This window comes from Phalacrocorax aristotelis, chromosome 20, assembly GCF_949628215.1.
Source record: "Phalacrocorax aristotelis chromosome 20, bGulAri2.1, whole genome shotgun sequence".
In the NCBI taxonomy this organism is placed as follows: Eukaryota; Metazoa; Chordata; class Aves; order Suliformes; family Phalacrocoracidae; genus Phalacrocorax; species Phalacrocorax aristotelis.
In genome coordinates, this window is record NC_134295.1 from 7801452 (window position 1) to 7821536 (window position 20085).

The following is a 20085-nucleotide window of genomic DNA, read 5'->3' on the forward strand; positions in this document are numbered from 1 at the left end:
ACCCTTTGGTTTAGTGGAATTAGGTTGGACAGGCTATCCAGTGTGTCTTTTGTTTGGGTTTTTTTTTTTAATCTATAGTGCTGTGTGGTGCTTTGCTCTGTTTAAGCGTCAACATCTTTCTTTATGTGAAAATCTTTGTCAGCTGTGCTTTATAGAATTAGCCAGAAAACAAAAAAACTTTCCAGAACTGCTTTTGCTTTTAGCTGGAAAACTGCAACCTTCAATGGCAGCCACAGACCAAGGTCTTTGCTTGTGTAGATGGGCACCGTGGTGCCAAACACAGCCCAGCTGAGCCAGATCACACCAACGGACAATTAACCCTCCCCTTGACCCTTTGCTGGCTGGGGTGGTGCTGAGGGCTACCCACTTTGTGAAGGAAATGCTTCAGAAGGGATCCCAGGGCCTTCTACAACGCTCGCTTGAATGCTTGGGAACTGGCGTGTCCCTGGGCACTGATCCCCGCGTGGGGGGTCATTTTGCTCCTAAAAGGGTTAATCAGAAAAGTTCCTAAATGGGAACCACAACAAAAAATCTCCTGGATTCCTCCTTTAATGCCCCTCCTTTACCTACCTGTACTGTCATCGTAAACCACAGTGGCTGACCTCCATTTCAAATACTGCACAAGGTCCAGAATGGCATGGCTAAGAGAAGCATAGTCGGGATACAGGTTGACATAGAAAGTGTCCTTGTTATCCAAAGGGTGATGCTTCCATCGAAGCTGTATGTGGGGGACTTCCAGGGCATTGCAGATAGACTGGACGGCATTGGTACAGGAGCCTTGGGAAGGTCCGAATATTGCTACGACCCCCAGAGCGAGCTGGTCGCAGGCTGGAAAAGGAAGGGAAGGGAAGGATGCTGTCAGGAAGGCAGGGGCACCTCTGCCGGAGGGGTGAGCATCGGGGCAGCCTCCTCACCCCTGCCTGGCAGGGCCCCCGCGGCCGTGGGGGCACCGACTTCTTCCTGACCTAGACCACGGAGCAGTGGATGGACAGACAAGCTTCTGGGCGCTAAGAGCAGCACAGATATCAGGTAATCACAACAGTAAAGAGAGGCAGAGGAGGAATTATGGCAGGCGGGGGTCTGGAGCAGTGGTTAGAGGCACCGGGATGTTTCCAGAGGAGGGAATAACAGCTGTGGTGAGTTAGAAATGGCTGAGCCTCCAGAGATGTGAAAGGAATACCCAGAGATGACTAGAATTGCCCTGACAAATGTGTTTTTCCATTAGTTTTAACAGTTGGGTTTTTTTTTCTGCAAAATAATGCTTTTCATAGCCTTGTTCAAGCTTTCACTGAGAAATCAGAACAGAACAGCTGCATTTGGGGCTGCATTTTTAGGGGGGGAAAAAAAAGTACATATTTTTCAGAGGAACGGGAACAGATCATTTCTCGACTGGCTCAGCAGGTCCTTCCGAACTGAACGCCAACACTTAAGCACTGTCAGCGGGAGCTTTGTGATGGCTGCGTGTCATGGAAGACTTCAGGCAGGCCACGCTCCCAGCCCGAGGGGCACGAGCGCAGGCGGCAGCTGAGGCGCGCGGTCCCCCCCGACGTGCGCGTGGCCCTACGGCGCGTCCTGCGCACTCTGCTCCCGTCCCAGCCCTTGGCACAGCCGACCCGGGTGCTCCCAGCAGCCCGGCCCGGCAGAGCGCCAGGCAGAGCTCTGAGGAGACCTCCAGCCCAAAACAACCTCAAAAAGGGACAGCCGGGGTCAGTGAACTCGCCTGTGAGCGGATATCCCCTCCCTCCCTCCGGTGATGCCCCTTGTATGACTGTGAGTGCAGGCAGCAGGGTTCCTTCCTCCCAAAAGAGGAGCAAACTCGATAAGCCCTCAGGTCATCAGCCCACAGCCTTTGCTGTGTACTCCCTTTTCTTCCCTCCCCTTCGTAATTCAAGTGGGCTGCTGTTATCAGATAATAAAAAAAGACTGTCTGTTAGGAAGAGCACGGAATTTCTACACTAGGGATGTTAAAACTGCCAGGAATACACTAAAATAAACAAAGGCATGGCCTACAGACCTTCGCTCAGGATTAGAAGCAAACACTGAAAGGAGTTTTGTGAGGTTTGCAGAGGGAAAAAAGAATAGTTGTTCCCCTTATATTAAAATGCCTCCGGAAGGTCAGCGCCTGGAGGACTTCCAACCTCAATCACTGCCTGGAGCAGGACAAAATGAGCTGCTGGGTCTCAAGCCAAACCATGCCTTTTTTTAACGAATAAATGGCCACAAAGCTGCTAAGTGCGCTGCGCTTTTACCTTTCTTAGTTGCTTCAAAGCTGTCATGGAAGTGTATCCTCTGAATGTCGTAGGTTAGCGTTGTGTTAGGCAGCAAAGTTCTGTTTCTATTAATAATATTGGCAGAAAATCTGAAGGCTTGCTCCTCGGCGCTCATAACCTGGGTGTTGGGGCCATCTGCGTACTCAAAGATCCCTCCTGCAAGACAAGACAAAACCAGCATTCAGCCACATAAAGTTTGATTATTAATCTTACGCAGCAAGGACGAGAAAACCCTTGGGCAGAGCTGTGACATTTGCAGGCTGGCCAAGGCTTGCTCCAGGGCATTTCCTGGACTGAAATAAAGACATGAAAACATTTAGGTGTTCATTGCATGCTGGTCCGTGGAAGTGTTCAGGACTCCAGCTTTGCGGGGCAATAGGGGACAAATTTAAAGTCTTGGAATGATTTTATGAGACAGACGAGTGGCTTCCCATAACACTTCGGGACAGGCCTATTGCTCCGCTGCAGAGATGCTCCAGGGTTGTGCTCTGAGGAGTTACTGCGGTGCGAAGCTGGCGCTGCCCTTCCCTCGTGCCACGCTGGGCCCCTCCCTGCCTCGACCACCGGCCTCCAGGTCCTCGCGCGGGAGGCAGGCAGTGCAGCACTGCTGCTTGCTGTTTTTAGTGCTACTTTTAGTGCCCTTCTCATCTTTTATTTTTCCTTATGTTTAGTTATCCCAGTTCTTAATTCAGACCAGCAAAGACTTCTGAATTTGCCTACCCTACAGCTTATCTGCTCAATAATGCACAACTGGAATGCATGCTTTCTCGTCTTCAGAAGTTGTTAATGCCATTACACCTCCCCAAGGGCAGCAAGCTCATGTCACAGTATCGCTGGGTTTCGTGGCTCTGCATCTGAGCCTCGTCCTCAGTTCCCCACTGGCAGCCACTCGAGTTGAAGTGACTCCGTGCAGGCGTAAATTATGTAATTGCACGTCCTTGTCTCCGAGATGTGGGCGCCGTCCCGTGCCCCTCACAGAACCACGGAAAGCCACATAAACCTTGCTCTATCTTATTAAAAAGTAAACCGAAATAATTAATGGATGAGTGAGATAAGCAAGTGCAATTGGTAACAGATGGTCTCTGGGTTCATTAGCAGAAGGAAAATCTTCCTCCTCAATTTAAGGTAGACCTAAAATGTTTTGTTATGGAGTTACAGACAACAGATGTCTACTCAGCCCTCCTAGTTTTCAAGCAACTGCATCAATCCTGCAGGAGCCAGAACACTTTGCATATAGTTTTTGTGGCAGTTTGGTGTAAACCGCGTGTGCCACTCGGCAAGAGCCCGGGTGACGCTCCTACTGACAGCCACGCTCTGCGCATCCTCCCGGGCCGTGGGCTGGGCGGCGCAGCGGCGATGCTGGAGATTTTCACAGCAAGGCTGCAGAGGAAGCTGCAGAAGGCCTCTGACTTTTCTGCTCCCCGTGATCGTGGCAAGTCGCTTCCCTCCCCCTGCAGACTTTGTGCATCTGTGTCGCCAGTTGCAAAGGGAATGTGGTAATTAATTTATATTCATAAACATCCAAATATTTTGAGCTGTTCACTGCATGTCTCTGGTAGGAAAAAAGGGATTACTGATCTCAGGACTAACTTGGGTGATGCGGGAAGAATAAAGAACGAGAGGCTGAATGCTCATTCTGGAGACCCATTTCAGTCCCATGTGATCTTCAAGCAAGTCACTTAGGACCAGCTTTTCAATCTACAATGCCTAGCAGCGCAGGCGGGAGCCTAGCAAAATTGTCCAAGTGCCCTATTCTCACTGGATCATGCCAAAACATTTCGTAATTGACCAGTGCAAGGAAAATAGTTCATCCACATCAAAGTTTGCACATGCTGGCACCTCAATCTAAGTTTCTTGGCGCAGAAACATTCACACATAGTATTACAGCAGAAACAATAAACAAAACTAAAGTGAGCGTGAGATTCATGCCTGTCTTTCTGTTCAAAGCTTTACCGTCCAGAACATTTTAGCAAAGGATTTTTTGTTTTCTAGCATCATCCTGAAGTGATAACTGGGTTCATGTTACATTGATTATCAGTTAGCTGACATTAGGCTTTCTCCTAGCCCAGAGCTTTCAGGGTTGCTTTGGAGCATGCCTTATTATGATAGACTATAGAAGGACTGGGCATGTGGATTATTGGTGTTTGATCCCAAATAAATTCATGTTCCAGGCATCAGGCTGGATATAATAGGCTTTTTGACGGAAAAGAATTTTCTGTGCAGCCACCCAATACCTTGAATTTAGTGCTAGGCAGTGAGAAAGCAGACAGGCAGAAGTAATGTATTTCTGGTTCTGCTGCCGGGTGCTGAATATACGGGACAGTGCGAGATCTACTGCAGTTGCTAAGGTGGCGAAGAGCAGCCACCATGTGCAAGAGCCTGCTCTTTCCTCGGAAACCCGGGGAAGGAGAGCGTCTGACGGCAGATCTGCGCTGCCATCGGGCGTGCTGAGCACAGCCCCGTCCCTCCGCAGCACTCCCACGCCTGGAGACCGCACGCTGCCGTCCCTCTTGGCTCGTGTGCCTCTCCTTCAGAGATGTTCATTCTGATCATTATTTAAAGAGCCTAATAACCGGCTTGGAACAGCTGATTAATGCATAATCTTCATCATGATTACATAGCATAACTGGCATTAATTTGAAAAGCCAGCTAATTATGAAAATAATTGTTGCAGCTTTTTCATTTGAGCAAAATGGAGAATATCAGCTTGTGCTATTGAGCAAATGAGGGGTGTGACATCAGCTGGCTGATCTCCGGGCTGGGGGGACCCCATGCGTCCCCGCAACCCTCAACAGGAAAGGTGAAGCGACACAAAGCTGGGCGATCTGCTGCAGAGTGCTCGGGCAAGCGAACTTGGGCAGCTCTCCCTGTGCTCCCCAGAGAGGGCGATCGCACGTGGGTCTCACGACAGTAACCTCACTGTGGCTTTGCTCATGAAAATATCGACAGTCAATGGGCTATAAAAAGTCAACAACAAAACAGTTTCCACTTTTATATACTACCTATAAACAAGTTTCATCTGTGGTAGTAAAACTAAAGGCCCTTTAGTGTTGCTGCCTGTCTCTAAACTGTTTCTGCCTCCACCCTATTTTTTCTAATATTTCAAGTGTCTTGGAGATTAATTGATGCTGCTCACTCGACCTGGCGCTAAGGGCCTTTTCCCAGTGTTGCCTCTGCCTGTTCAGCTTCTCCTTCTTTCTTTCTTTACCTCCCATAGCTTTGCAGACAGATAAAAGACAGCTGTGCCGAGGTGTTGTGATCTGCAACGTCCTCCTGAGGTTCATGAGAGTATTCGCTGCTGAATTGATCCTGGAAGGGACCGTGCCGCTTCCTTGACCCACAGACTCCCTACTGCAAGGCCACATGTTGTTCAACACACACTGGGTTTTAACAACTCCAGCTTGCATTCGTTTGCATATACATTTCTCCCTGAAAACCTTCTTTATATGCCACGCTTGTACGGCCTTTAGTGCAGTGGGAGCCGGGTCTGGCAATCAGCCTTGTAGGAGATGCCTCAGCACAAACTGTCGATATCTTCTCAGGCGGGACAGGATCAAACACTATCAACTGTTATCACTTACTTTTACATATTTTTTGATGGAGTCATCCGTTATTACATCTGACTTCTTGAATTTAAATATCAATCACCAGGCAAGTTAAATAATTGTTCACTTGTTGTCTACCTTTCAAGCAGGCTAATTGCTCTCCAGAGAACCTCAATCAGCAAATGAGAAAACACAGTAATTAGAATTAACTTCCTGTCTTATTGTTTTCTATTATTTTATTTGATGACCACTGACATTGCTGCTGAGGTGGGAAGGTTTAAAATTTCAAAATGAGAATCCAAAACAAACACCTGAAACTCTTGTTTCAGATCTAGACCAGAGAGCAATAGTAGGGCCAGGCCAGGGGAAGGGGACCGGCCCTGCACGTGAAGGGAGGTTTAGCCGCAAATCACAGCGATCTCACTCTGAGTAGTGGCAACTTAGCCTCTCTGTTCAGGGTAAAACCCAGATCCCACGGAACACCCAGATGCCACTGACATCAATCAGAACAGGCCCAAATCTGCCTGCACCCAGCAAAGGCACGCCGCACGCCTCCCATCGCCAGGTGGTGATGCTGGAAGACCCTTGGAAGGGCCCCAGGAGGGAGCCAGAAAGAAGCCTGGTCAACGGGATGGGAATCCTTTGCAAGTTCTTCAGCTTAACCTGAGCCGCGGCTGCGCAGGCTGAATGCAGCCAGAGTTATTTTTAACTTTGTTGAAAGCTAAGTCAAGAAAGTCAAAGTATTTTAGGTTTTCACTGTCTGCCCGCTTCCCCTTTTTAACAAAACAAACAGCTTCATTCTCAGAAAGAATATTCCAACAGCCCTCAGTGTGTGGTGTGATGTCTTATCTTTTACTCCACATAAAATCACTGAGTTGCTGAGCTTTGAAGAACAACCATTTCTGATAACACTTTTCTCTCCCCCGCTGACAGTGTTGTTAACACATTTAGACAGCTTTCTGACAGTCTCTCTCCATGTGACATCCTGGAAGAAATACTTGTTTTGAAATAGCTCTTACTGAGGATGGAGCCACCCTGAGCTCCTCTGGGGACGTGAGAGCTCCTGCCTCCATCTCACAGACCTCTCGTGCCCCAAGATCGGTATTTTATGTATTTTTTCCTCCGAGGTCACGAAACACCCTGCTTGTTGAACCGCAGGGCTGGCTGGGCAAGGCAATTTGTCCTCTTCCGATGGGCTCCGTTCTGGGGACAGCATTAGCAAAGGGGCCAGTCAGGACCAGTGCGCACCATTTAGCGCCTGTTCCTCCGGGACGCCGCTCGGTGGGTCCCCGAGGCAGGACGGGAGAGCCCTTCCTCACAAGCCGTGACTCCCCAGGAAGGCTTTGAGAACTGGTGGTGCGGCTTATCTGACCGGTCCAGTGGAGAGAATTTCACTGCCATGGCCCAGGTCCCTCCAGGGCCCGTGTTTATACCAATAAAGAGAAATGATAAAACAGTGGTGGGGAGTAAAAGAAAGTTGTCGGGAGCACGAGGTTGTGCACTGGGAATGGAGCTAAAACTCCCAGAGACTGCCTGTCAGCATGCGACTGCTACGATCTCAAATGCAATAACACTGAATGCAGTGAAAGCAGCAAAATCCAGAAGGCAATAAATATCATCCAAAAGAAAAAGGAAAAGCAATGACAGATTTGTTCACAAGAAATCTCTCCTTGCGCTTTCCCCCAAAGGAGCTGCTACTATAAAATGCTCCACAAGTAAACGCGGCTGAAGCTGGAGGTGGTCCCTCGATCAGCCAGGCACCGAGCGGAGCCCCTGTACCCCATGTCGCTGCCAGCTGGCGTTCTCCAAACAGAAACAAAATCATCCCATAAATTGATGAGTGAGGACGGCAGCGCCGAGGACAGTGGAGGGCTCCCACCCTTCAGCACCTATTCAGTCGAGAGCCCTTTATAGTGCCCTGGAGACGTGCAGGGGAGCCTCTGCCCCGATCCCCCTCGGGCCCCCACCAGACTGTGCATGTCAGGCCGCGGCAGCCCGGGCTGTTCTCCCTGCAGCAGGACTGTGCGTGGGCTCAGTGCAAAGGCAGTAAACAGAACTTACCAACTTACTGAAACAAACCTTCTGGGAAGGAGCTGAAAATAATTTCTTAGGTCCGTCAACGGGTTTCTGATTTTGACAGAACAACGGAGTGGCAGAATCTGAGTTCCTGTCCCCTTAAACTGCTGCTGATCATGCATCAGCCTTGTCACTTCAGTGTGGCACTGCTTAATGTGATGCAGCACAGCCACGTCTCTAAAGCAATTTCAGGCTTCATAAACATGTATCACGCAAGAGAGACCCTGTGCAGGAATCTGCTGCTGCTGCTCGCAGGCCCAAGCTGTCCCCTGCCCGCGGAGGTTGCTCTCTCTCCGGATGCTGTTTGCTAAAAACCCGGGAGGAGGATCTGCCTCCCAACACAGGAAGAGGATTAACCTCGGAGCCGGTGTGTTTGGATTGCTCACACTCGCACGCTGCCTGTATTCATTACGCATCTCTTTTACAAGCATTAAAAAGGAATCAGGGCTGTCCCCGAGCACACAGACGATACTGCCCTGGCAGTTTCTCTGGCTCTCAGGTCCAGGGTATTTCTAGCTGTATGTTCTGACGGCCCCAGGGTTCACCCTGCCTCCGCGGACTGACGAAGCCCATGATGTACCTGCCCAGCTGGAAGCTTCCCCTGTGCCCGTGACACCCTACAGCGAGGTGGAGCCAAGCGGGCGCTCAGCGCAGCCCCTCCATGCTCTGTCTGCCCGCTCGGGTAGCGTGGCTGGGGGGTTCGTGCGTGCCCCGGCTTATAATGCCAGATTTGCTCCCTAATGGCCTTCGGAAGAGGCAAGACGTGGTGCAGGGGAGGCAGCTCTCACTTGGCTTTGAACCCTCCCCTGAGCTCAGAGGAGGGACAGACACCGGAGAACCACCGGTCCCCGAGGTGGCAGGAGCTCCCCGGCCCCCCAGCGCGGCCAAAAGCAAACATGAAAATTGGGATTTCTGACCCTAACGACAGCGCAAGGCACCAGCACTGCTGCACAGCCGCTGCCGTGAGGCTTCGGCGCGGGGCCAGACGGCAGAGGGGGACGGTCCCCCTGCCCGCAGCCTGGCGCCCAGCGCTGCTCGCCTCTCTGGGGTGTCCTGGGGACCCGCAGCCACTGACGGGAGGAGCGGGCAAACCGAGTAACGCTCCCGGGACCTCACATTCCACCACGTGTTGCAGCATAACGACAGGCCAGGTACTTGCTGAGTAATGCCAGGAAAATGAATCCAAGCAGAAAATCAGATATGCAAAACGCGCGTGTCCCATACGGAGGGATTTTCCCGCCTGCCAGCACGGAAAGCCCATCACAGCAGGTTGATCCATTCCCAGGAGGCAGCAGCTCCCTTTTTTCTTGTTTTGATATTGAATATGCAAAATGGTGTTTCATTTGCACTGTATTAGGTACTTCATGTCACAGGGGGTGACATTCTTCTCCTATGTATAAGCTGTTTAACAGATGAGCAGTCAAGTGGCAAAGAAATACATTATTAATGTTTCTGGTTAAATTAACTGATTAAAAACACTGTAGCTAAAATGTACGTATCAGCACTTTACTTGCACTAAGTGAGAAATTAATGGAATACGGCGGCTTGTTTTTTTTAATGAAAAGTAGCTAGGGACGGTGAGGAAAGGTTTGCCGCCTCTAACAGGAACCACCCGTCCGGCCCGTGGCCGTGCAGGTGTGGTTCGTTCAGCGCCCGCGTTTGCGCCCTCGTCAGCGCGTCCGGGCGCAGGCACAGCTCATCCCCGCGGGGCCGGGGCACCCACGCTCGGGCTGCAGCCCCTAGAAACAAACCGCTCCTCGTTTGCAACTCCTGCTCGCTTGGCCTAATTGGCAGCGCTTCCTCCGCCGTTTCTTTGAACAACGTTTTACATCTGAGAAAGAGCATTTACCACAGCAGTGGAGCGTAACCCCGACCCAGGGAGCGGATCAAAGTGCTAATCTGAGATGAAAGGCCTTCAGCAGCACTCCAACAGAAAGAAATTAAGTTAGCAACAGATCTCTTAATGATATTTACATTTTTAATTTGCATAATACATGATTAAAATGAAATGGACATTTTTATTTTTTAAGCAGGCTCAATTAATTTTAAAAAAATTTAAAAAGCAGCATCATAATCTCCTGGGAATAGAATCCCATCAAGATAAGGGCAACGAAAATGCCAAGCCACTTTTCATTTACCCAACCTACAGCTCAAGGCGTAACCAGACCTCCACCAGTGATGAGCGAGCTGCAGCCCGAGAAAGCCCCAAGGGGCAGAGCTGCCAGAAGGAGCCGAGGGACACCCCGTCACACCAGTTTCCCTCAGTGGTGGCTGGGAAGGGCTTATTTCTCTGAAAAAGGTACCTCTTGCAAGCTTTGGGCTGCTCCCGTTGAATCGATCTCACTACCAGGTACCTCGCCACATACTTGGGCTCACCTTGGCTAATTAGCAGTCCAGGTACTTTGTGCGTGGGTTGCCACAAGCAGGGATTAAACGGCAGTATTTATTCGTGCCTCCGCTTTACGACGCCCGCTGCTGCCGGGGCGGGCAGCTGGGCTGGGCCGTGCCCACCAGCGCCGGCCAGCGCCGACGCAGCTGAGCCCGCCTGGCCTTTCTGGTGCTCTGAGCCATGAGCAACCCCTCCCCAAAATCCTCCTGAGGCCGGGTAAACTCAGCGACCTTCTGGAAATCACCAAGGACTGCGTGAATCAGGCACGCTCAGGTGTCGTTTTTATGATCATGCTTTGGGCTATACGCACGTTTTAAACTGTAATATATGGGAGAAAAAAAGAGTTCGAAAGCTTAAAATTATTAAGGGTGTCTAGTACAGGGTTTAGGCAACACAGCTGTGAGTATATTTTTGTATTGTGTTTTATTGGCCTGCGGTGTAACCTAGTGTCAGATGTGATGTCCATCTGGCGCACAGCTCGAGCAAAATGGGAAGCGGAAAAGCAAGGCCCCGACGGAAATAAATCCCGGCTTATGCCCGTGATTGATCGGGCGATAAAATATTTCAGATTTGTCTTTATTACGCGCCACGGAGCTCAGCGCTGGCACCGTGTCTCCCCGCAGACGCCCTCCGGTTCGGTCTCCCCCCGCCACCGCCGCACTGCGCTCGCAGCCGCTGGTCGCGGGCACTGCAGCGGAGCCTCCGCCCGAGCAGGCGAACGCTCTTCTCTCTCACCCCAGTGCAAACCCGGCCCAGCTGGTCAACTTGTGAAAATCCACTGTAAACTGAATACCGGGTGTTGAAAATTGGAAACACTTTTTTTGAGGGGAAAAATAAATTGCCTTCTCAGTCAAACAGGAACTTGCAGGGCTGTGGGGGCAGCACGGAGGGAGCGCCGGCTGCGGGGGGCTCTGCCGTCGGGCGCTTCCAGGCTCCTGGAGCGGTGACCGGACCGTGCCTGGTCTGACCCGTCACATGTGGGGATATAAGCATTCGTTCATAAGAACGAACACCGCATGTAGGAATGACCCTCGCAGGGGGGAGCGGTAACGGCGCTTCCCAACAACTGCTGAACCTCGAGTGCGGCGCGGCGTGGCTGGCTGCGGGGTGTTTTGTTCTCTGTCCGTTTTCCTTCCCTACTAGTTATTACCTCCTGTTTTACCTGGAAATAGAAACGCACCTGGTATAATTATGAAATAGAAGGTGTCCTGCCATGAAATGAAGGCTCACATAAAAATATGACCCAATTAAAATTACAGTTATTGCATATTAATTGAATTCTTCTTGCGTATTCACTGCTGAGCCCCAGCTAACAAATGTTAATAACCCACCTGGCGTGTGGCGTATAATATTAGACTTAAGAAATCTGAATTAAATCCTACACTTCATTTACAATGTAACCAAATACCGGCAGTCAACTGATTGTTTCTCATTCTTGTGTTGATGCTTCCAAAAATCAGGGCTTTAAGTAAGATGATGCACTGAATAGCAAATGCAATTCTGCAAATATTATGACATATTGTTTGTCATCTGCCCTAAATATTTAACAGTTCAGTTTTACAAGATTTTTATGCCACATGCTGAGAATTTGCTCCTGATAAACACTGAATTTGATTGATGAAATGGATTCCGTTCGGGGCTGATGATCCCGAACCCTTGTCAGGGCCTTTGCTTTTAGCATCTTCTGGTTTTTTCCTCTCTTTTTAAAAGAAAGCAGAGAGAGGGGAAAAAGTCCCACAGAACTCTCTGGAAAAAAATTGTTTCTGCTTAATCCCATCTATTCTCTACAGAAAAACCTTTATGTAGGAAAAGATCAAAGGTCTGTAATAGATTTCAACAGGTTTCCAAGAGGCGTGTGGTGCAGAAGGGAGTAGAAGGCTCTGAGTGATTAAACTGCCCTGTGCTGCTGGCGCTCAGGGGCAGCCACAGATGTAATTGGGAGATTTAGACACTTATTTCAGCCTTTTTATCTTCCTACTTTAATGTCGTCAAACAGAGAGAAAAGCCAGGCTTTGCCGGGCTGCGGTGCTTGCGCGTGCTGGGAGCGGGCGGCGGTGGGGAGCCCGGGGGGGCTGCTCCGGGCCGCGCTCAGGAAAACAACTGCAGAGCCCATTTTTGGTGAGGTGGGTTTTTCCCTGTCCTCTTCTGGATGGTGACTCCTATGGAGTGGGCGGGGAGGGGGGAACAGCGCGGGCAGCCCCTGCTCAGGGCGCAGCGGCAGGGAGCCCCCAGCCCCGGAGCGGCACGGCGAGGGGCGGCCGCTGCACCCGCTGCTTTGTGAGAAAAACAAGCTCAGGATTTTTTAGATATTCCTTCACAATCTACCCTGACTAACACCTTTCATGGTGGGAAAGATCTGCCTAGGGTTGGCATTTTGTAAACGTTCGATGTTGAAAATTTTTTATGAATGGTTATTTTTCCTTCTTTTTTTTTTTCATTTCTTAATTGTCAGTTCCGAATGTCCAGGGTAATTACAGCTGAAAGATTTGCTGACTTAAAAGCAGCACTTTATTCCAGGGAATGAAAGAAAAAAAGGGAACGACAAAAGGGTCTGCTCTGAAAAATGCTTTCATTATTTCCCTGTCATCTGTACTCTCAATTTACAAACAGCTACCCACAGAGCAGGGGATGCAAAGGGATGCTGGAACTGCCCAGCGGCACGACTGCAAAGGAATTCAAATTCCCCTAAATGATCAAAATCAGCTATTAAAAATCTTTTCCATCTCACAAAAGGAAATGATGCGCATGAAAGGCAGCTTGCGTGGAGCTGCCGTCGGTGCCTTTGGCTGAACACGCTGCTCGCTCTGGGGCTTGGCGAGCGTGGCCGTAGCGCAGGGTCCCCGTCACGGGGGCGGGCGCCCCGCCTGCGCCCCGCCTGCACCCCAGCCTCGCCTCCAGGCTGCCCAGCACGTTCTTATCTGGCTTCTGGCCCCTCTGCCCGAGGCCAGGCCTCGGCACGCGGTGGGTGCGCAGCTGGGTGTTCGCGCCAGGGCAGGCTCCGATCGCGGCCACGCTGCGGTCTGCTTCGGTGGGAAGCGGGGCTTAGAGCGTGCCGAGCGAGGGGAGCAGGCCCAAGCGCTGCCCCGGGCCGCTCCGGGCCGAGCTCCGGGCAGGGCAGCACCCCACCGCAGGGCACCCTGCGAGGCCAGCCCCGCTCCCGCGCCCGGAGACGTGAGGAGCGGCGAGTGCCGTGCGCGGCGTGGCCCTCACGGAGCTGGGCGCCGCTGCTGCCGAGCGATCCAGCGCCGCGCTGACAGGGCTGGACGCGTTTCAGGATGAATTGAACCAAATACATGCTAATGGGGCTGAATATTCATTATTATGACTAAACAAAGTGAATCACAAATTAAAGTGGGTAAATTATTAGTTTGGTAGCTCAGAAAAAGGGAAATTTGAAGACCATCCCAATTATAGAGGAGGCGGAATAGGAAAACTTTATTAATAGATTCAAATCTAATTATAAATGCATGTTAGTCATTGTATAGTGCTTCACACCTTTGTCATCGATGACAAAGGATGCAACCGTACCACTCGCCTGCTCCGCAGTGACCTAACCACTTAATTGCTTTGATGTTTTGTGGTAATTCCAAGATTTATCATAGTGATCACTGTTTATTTAATGCTAAGGACAGTGTTTTCTCAACTACAGCATTATGAATTACCAAGGATTATGTGTTTGGTGGCTCCTATTGATTCACGCAGAGCTAATTAATGAGATACATCACCCAATCATAAACGTGAGCAATAACACATGCCTCGTTAGCACAGACGAATAAACTGCTACAGGGAGCATGGAGGGTGGGGGCAGGTCTCTGGAAGGGTTAATGGAACAATATCTACTGATGGAAGTAAAACCTCTTTTATAAGCCCTCAGGCAGGCAGCGAACAGCAGCACCTGCCTGCAGGCTGCACGCTGCAGCCGGGTTACTGCCTCCTCCTAATTTCCCTGGCCTTGGGGTGGGTATTTCTGCTTCCCTGGGAGAGGCTGAGGAGCTGGAGGCGTGACTGGGGCATAAAGCCGGGTCTGTAGAGCTAAGGTATGTTTGTTGAACTTTATTTAGATAAAAATCTTTGTTGCCTGGAGCTTCTCCTATTGGTGATACAGGAATTAGCACCTTCCAGCTCTGGAGCATGGCATAGCTAAAGAGGTCTTTGTAGGAATCAGATTTTTTGGCCAGGTGCTTGGTAAGGATTGGGAAGGGAGCTGAGCCTGGGAGCTTCCTTTGCTGCCGGGAGCAGAGCCCTGCCGCTATCAGGGCACGGTGGGGCTGTGGGGACCGAGGTCTTGCACCTCTGTGCCACAATCTCAGCTCTGGCTCTGTTGGGGCAGTACACAGGGTAGGAAGTTGGGGATGAGGCTGTGAAAGGTAAGCTGACTGGCTTCCCATGGAGTGTTAAAGAACCCCTTGCTTTCTTGCTTTCTTCTGGAATTATTTTTTTCTGCCATCTTGTTAATGTTAGGTGAATGGGTATCTCCTGTGTAACGATCATGTGGTGTAAAGTAAACTGGGAGCTACAAACTGAGAGTAGCATGAATTAAATGGAAAAAATGGAGGAGGAAGGGTTACTTCTGAGTGGTAGATGCAAAATGAGCTTAAAATGCATCTGAGCTGAATTTGACTTTAAAAAGCATATTCAAGGAAGAGATTTCTGACAGGAAAGCTGAGGAGTGAAGGTTTCCTATTTCCCATGCTATTTATAGACCAGTGAACACGAGCTGGCATTCCTCCTCCCCACAGTGGGTCTGCAGTCAGCAGATTGTCTGTGGGGAAACCACGTGAAGTTGGGCAAAACAATCCTCCCCCTCTTCCTCCCGTGCATGGGACAAGCAGCCGTGGAGCGGTCTCGTGGCGGTTGCTACCGCCATGCCCGGGCCATAGACCTGGGTCGGGGACAGCGTCCCTGACTTATCCTCTAGTTCACAGATGACTGGCGCAGAGCTCAAGTAATACCTTCAGTTTCAAAGAGGTGAGTGAGAAAAAACAAGATTAATAATAAGAAGAGTCCATCTGAAAGCAAATTTGGAGCGGGTGCCGCAGACATATACCTTACCAGAGTGCTAAGCATCTGGTTTATGCATTGCTTTCTTCCTGATGCGTGTAATATATTTAAAGGCTATTTGGAAAAGATGTTTCCAGCATCTTCTAGCCGGGCAGTGAGGGGGACTCTGCTCGATAGCAATACGTGAATCCGATGAACTGAAGCGTCGGGTCACTGCCGCGAGCCCTGTACAACATCCTGAATTAAGCTTCTGCAAATGTGTCGTCCCAGTAGCGTCCCAGGGGCGGTGGGGGAACCTGCAGGGCGCTGATCCGGCTCTAGAAATTACATATTGCTTGCAAATGTGCCCTCTGCCCTGCGCCGCTTGCTACAGCTCCGTGCGTGCAGCGGCAGAGGCGAGGCCGCGAGCCTGGGACAGCAGTGAGCTACGCGGGAGCGGCAGGGCTGGCGGTGACTCTCTGCAGCGCCGTAAGCACCAGCGCTGCTTCGCAAGCAAAGCTGATGCCCAGCAAGCTGGGGGGCGCAGGGTTCTGGCATTGCACGTGTCCTGCTCTTTTAAAGCTGGTATCGCAACTCAGCTGCCCTGCGAGGGTGAGTGTGTACGTCCTGTGCACTTCATCGGATTCTCTTAATTAAAATCAACTAGTAGCATCTTGGGGCTATAATAATGAAAATACATGAGCTAGCATTGGCAATCAATAGTGTTATCTCTGGTCATGCTGGGGACCTTGCTGCTGAAACGTAGAAACAATGCAGAAAAGATCTGAAATTAAAACATAAGGTGAGATATAAGGCTTCTTCATGCTGGTGTGCTCTTCCCCTTCCCTCCTTCCTGACAAGTGAAGGGGTGGGTGCAGTCCTTGCCGTCCCCCACCGGTGGCCCAGCAGAGCCTTCATCTTTGGCGCAGGAGAGGGGCAGCTACTGGTGCGTTCCCAGCTGTGCAGGTGACCCTGCCCTCTCCTGAGCAGGGAGCAGTGGGGAGCTCCAGGCTTCGCTCGGCTCCCTCTCGGGCAACTACTTAAAAGAAATGCAGTGTGACTTATTTTACTTCTTAAATACTGTTTATGGAAATACTTCGAGACCTGACCTCAGTCACATCTCACCAGACAACGAGCTGGAATAGCCCTACTGCTTAGTGTTTCACTTGGTTTTGTAGTATAAAGAGAAGACTATAGCTTTATAGTGTAAAGAGAAAAAACAGACACCAGCTAGAAGGCCGGGGGGAAAAGGATGGGATTTTTAAAACTTGCAGTTGGCAGGATTAAGGCCCGGAAAGACAATTCTTTGCTCAAGGTCAGCGGCGGGTTTGTCACCGAGCCCTGGGTGCCAAACTACCCTACCTGCAACGCCCTCCCTCCCGCCTCGCCGGCAGGTTTTGGTGGCTGGCAGGAGCTCCGGGCCGTGCGACGCCTGCCTGTCCCCTCCTGCTAGACACACGCCATTGCAGTGCCCACGGTGTGGCATGAGACCCGTGCTCTCATCGCGGGGCGCAAACCAGCTCGGTGTAACAGCGTGTGGCAGCTGCTTTGAGCATCACCCCAGAGGCCCTCCCAGCTCCCCGGGGAGGGCAGGACCGGGCTCAGCTAGATGAGGACTATGGTGAGATGTGACAAGGCATTGGCTCTTATTTGCACAAGTCCCGGGAGGGTGAGTGGAGATAGTGAAGATCAGATGGAAATTTTAGGCTGGACTCCAGAAAGGGCTCTTTGCTGCAAAGCCAACAGACTGAAGGCACAGCCTCCTAGGATGGAAATCCTCCTGATGCTGCAGATAAACCCCCCCCCGCTGTCCTCCTACTTCTGCTTTCTCCTGGCCTGTGTCCTCAGGAGTGTCCTGCCAGAGACCTTGCAGGATAAATCAGGCTCCTGGGAACTGCTACAGCCAGGAAAAACTGTTTTCAGTTGACAGACAACCCCAAACAGCAGTGGGTGTGCTGCAGCGCTCATGACACGATAAGGAGCAATGCTTTAATTTAGACGCTTGCTTCGGCAGAGGCGCATAGGGAAGGCGATGGAATAAGAAACCTGCAGAGCAGCAGAGTCCTGCTTCTTCCCTGTGGGCCAGGCAGTGTCCCGGCTTCCGGAGAAATCATTTCAGATGCACCAGGTGCTTCGCAACTATTAAATAAACCAGCTTTCCTAGCTGCCCCTCTTTAAACTGACAGTGAGAGAGGATTAGCCTGAGAGCTAAGCTGGCCCCACTGACAGCTCGGTCACAAAGCAGGGGGATGGTTGTGAGCTCTAAGAATTGCTTCCTCTTCCTCAGCACCCTGTCCTCCTGCAGAGATCCAGCTCAGATCTTTCCTCTTTCTCCGCCCGTGCTTTTGAGCCAGGTACGACAAGCATCACCTTCCCGTTTGATGGGCTGCACTTGTGGGCAGGAGGGGCAGCTCCTGGCTGCGCAGCATCCCCCCGGCTCCTGCTCCCCTCGCTCTTCATCTCCTGTATCACTCCCGGCTGAAAACTCCCTGGTAATTACGGAGGCTGCAGACAGATCCTGCCAGGCGGGCAGCGTGGGCAGGCTGCTGGCCTCCCTCCTCGGCTTTTTCGGGGGGCCAGGCTGCCTCCCCTTCCCGACACCTCGCTCTTGTTCCCATCCCTGCAGCTTCTCAGCACTTTGTCGGGGCAGGCGGGCCCAAGAGGGCTGTTTGGGAAGGGGCACCTGTTTTAAAAAATAATCTGTCACTTCACAGTGGAAGAAACTTCCCTTTTACATTTTGAAGGGAACTCTGCTGTTAAATGCTCTCCTGGTATGTTGTAGAGCAAATGGAAGAAAGTGTCTGGAAGCCGTGCTGTAACGACTTGAGATGCTTTGCCACCCAGGAAAGCACTTGGAAAATCGCTGGGAGGAAAAGTCTTGGTTTCCTCTGCAGGAAGCCTGGGTTTTATGTTGCTTTTGAGTTAGTGTGAGGAGCTTTAGGACACTGAAAGCTCCATTCAGCTGAAGAAAGGACAAACGTTCCCAGAGTGGAAATTTGCTCCACTTACATTAGTAAATGTACAGCTCCCTTCCTTGCATTCCCTGTGACCTGCCGGCAGTGACTCAAAATTCAAGGTAACGTCCCTCAGCCAGGTGGAGCCCTGTTTGCTGGAGGTGAGCTCTCGGGAGGGGGTTTTGCTCTAGGTTGGCTGGAGATTAGCAGGTCGCAGCCGTGCGGCTGGGGCACAGAGGCAGGGAAAGCTTTCCCCAGGATGGCAGGCACAACATGGCGATGTGAAGATTTTCTGAGCTGTAATTGCTTTTTTGACAGCAGTAGGAACTGGGAATAAAACTGGTGCCATGTTAGCAGCTGGGGGGATCCCTTCGTGCTCATGAAATGCAGCAGGAGATGCCGCCAAGGGCTTTCCCCTGGGCTGCGTGGGAGACGCGCTCAGAGGTGAGGTGTCCTCGGGGAGGCTGTCCCCAGGGAAGGCTCTGCCTGGCCTCCTGCTCACTTGCAAACACTTTTATTTTTAGACAAGCACTTTTGCCAGTGGCCTGGTGATCCACGGGTGTTTCTTACCCTTGAAGAGAGGCAAATGTGGAAGGAGAAGCTGTACTTGATATTAGATACCCCTGCTTCAGGGGTATCTCCTGAGGAAAGATCACCAAAGGCATTGAGTAAATGATACAAGGGGAAACTTTCAACCGAACTAGCAAAATTGCACTCCTGCTCAGTACTGCAGGGCTCTGGCACTGAGCTGGTTTGCAGCTTTTCCCTTTCAAACAAAGCTTTCAGGTGCCGTGCGATCCTTCCAGATGTGTGTGCTTTCTGACAGCATCTGGGAACGATAGAGGCTTTGTACGCGTGGACGGGTAACTGGATGGCAGCATGATGAGCTGGAAAGGGACTGGTTTTGTAACTGAAAGCGTCAGGAAATGCACTGGAACTTCTGGAACTTGATCCACACCGAGATGCTGAAATCTGGGGAAAATGCAGAGAGTAGTAGAATTCAGATTTTCCTGTCTGCCTTTTATCAGGAGTGACCTGTCTTTTGAGATGCAGAAAACCACAGCGAGGGTTTGCAGTTAGCTGTGTTCGCCCACCTCCCCTTAGCCCAGGTGAGCCTTGCCCAGCCTGAGCTTGGTGGAGCGGTTCCCTGCCCCTGTCCCTCCCCGGCTGTCCCGCAGGTCTGGAGGAGCAGCCTGCAGGAGAGCTGCCGGCCCCGCTCTTCACGTGGGCTTCAGCACAGAAAGGGACTTGCAAATCCTCCTCTGCAAAACCTGTGCCGTATCCCTGACGGTGCCCTACCCTCCTCACTTCAGAGATTTTAATTGCATAATCCTTCTCCATGCTGTAGTAATAAAGTGCTTGCTTCCCCAATAAACAGGAGTTAATTTGAGTGCATTCAAGCTCTGTGTTCTTTTTTTTTGATTTGGGAGGCTCTTCTGAAGCATTCATGTTGAACTAACAAATTTGTATTAATGCTTTCGAATGAAGATGAAAATGATATGTTATCTTGGAGATGCAGGGCTTGATGAAACTAAAAATCCCACTGGTTCAACCTCTGCTCCTTCTGCTTTGTGCAGCTGAGCCTTAATGCAGTAATGATATTGCAGTACCCTCTGAGACGAACATAGAAACCCGAACTGGATTAGCATGCTGAACTGTTTATTCCAGCTGGGCTTTCTTTGCTCGCAAGAGCTTGTCTGAACTTCATTCATTAATGTGCTGCTAAAACAAGTGAATGGGTTTGAAATATAAGTTTGGTCTTTCTGTTTTCCCTCACCTAAGCAAGCGTACAACTATTTATTTCCTCCTGTAGAGTAATCCAAACACAAACCCTAGGAGCAGCCAGGTTAATCTCTTCAGCAAGAAGCTGG

The 20085-nt window shown here is 50.8% G+C and overlaps 1 protein-coding gene across 5 annotated transcripts in view; it reads right to left on the reverse strand.

Annotated features, from left to right (window-relative positions):
• GRIK3 (glutamate ionotropic receptor kainate type subunit 3) overlaps positions 1-20085 on the reverse strand; it is a 124013-nt gene that overhangs the window by 55533 nt on the left and 48395 nt on the right. For 3 of the 5 annotated variants that reach the window (XM_075114751.1, XM_075114754.1, XM_075114755.1), the window contains exons 2-3: positions 2250-2426; positions 571-828 (exon numbers count right to left, since the gene is read on the reverse strand). In XM_075114751.1, coding sequence (XP_074970852.1) covers positions 571-828; positions 2250-2426 — 435 coding nt within the window. Of the gene's footprint in view, positions 1-570; positions 829-2249; positions 2427-7876; positions 8186-20085 lie in introns of those variants that run through there. The other 2 variants (XM_075114753.1, XM_075114752.1) reach the window with 2 other exon arrangements.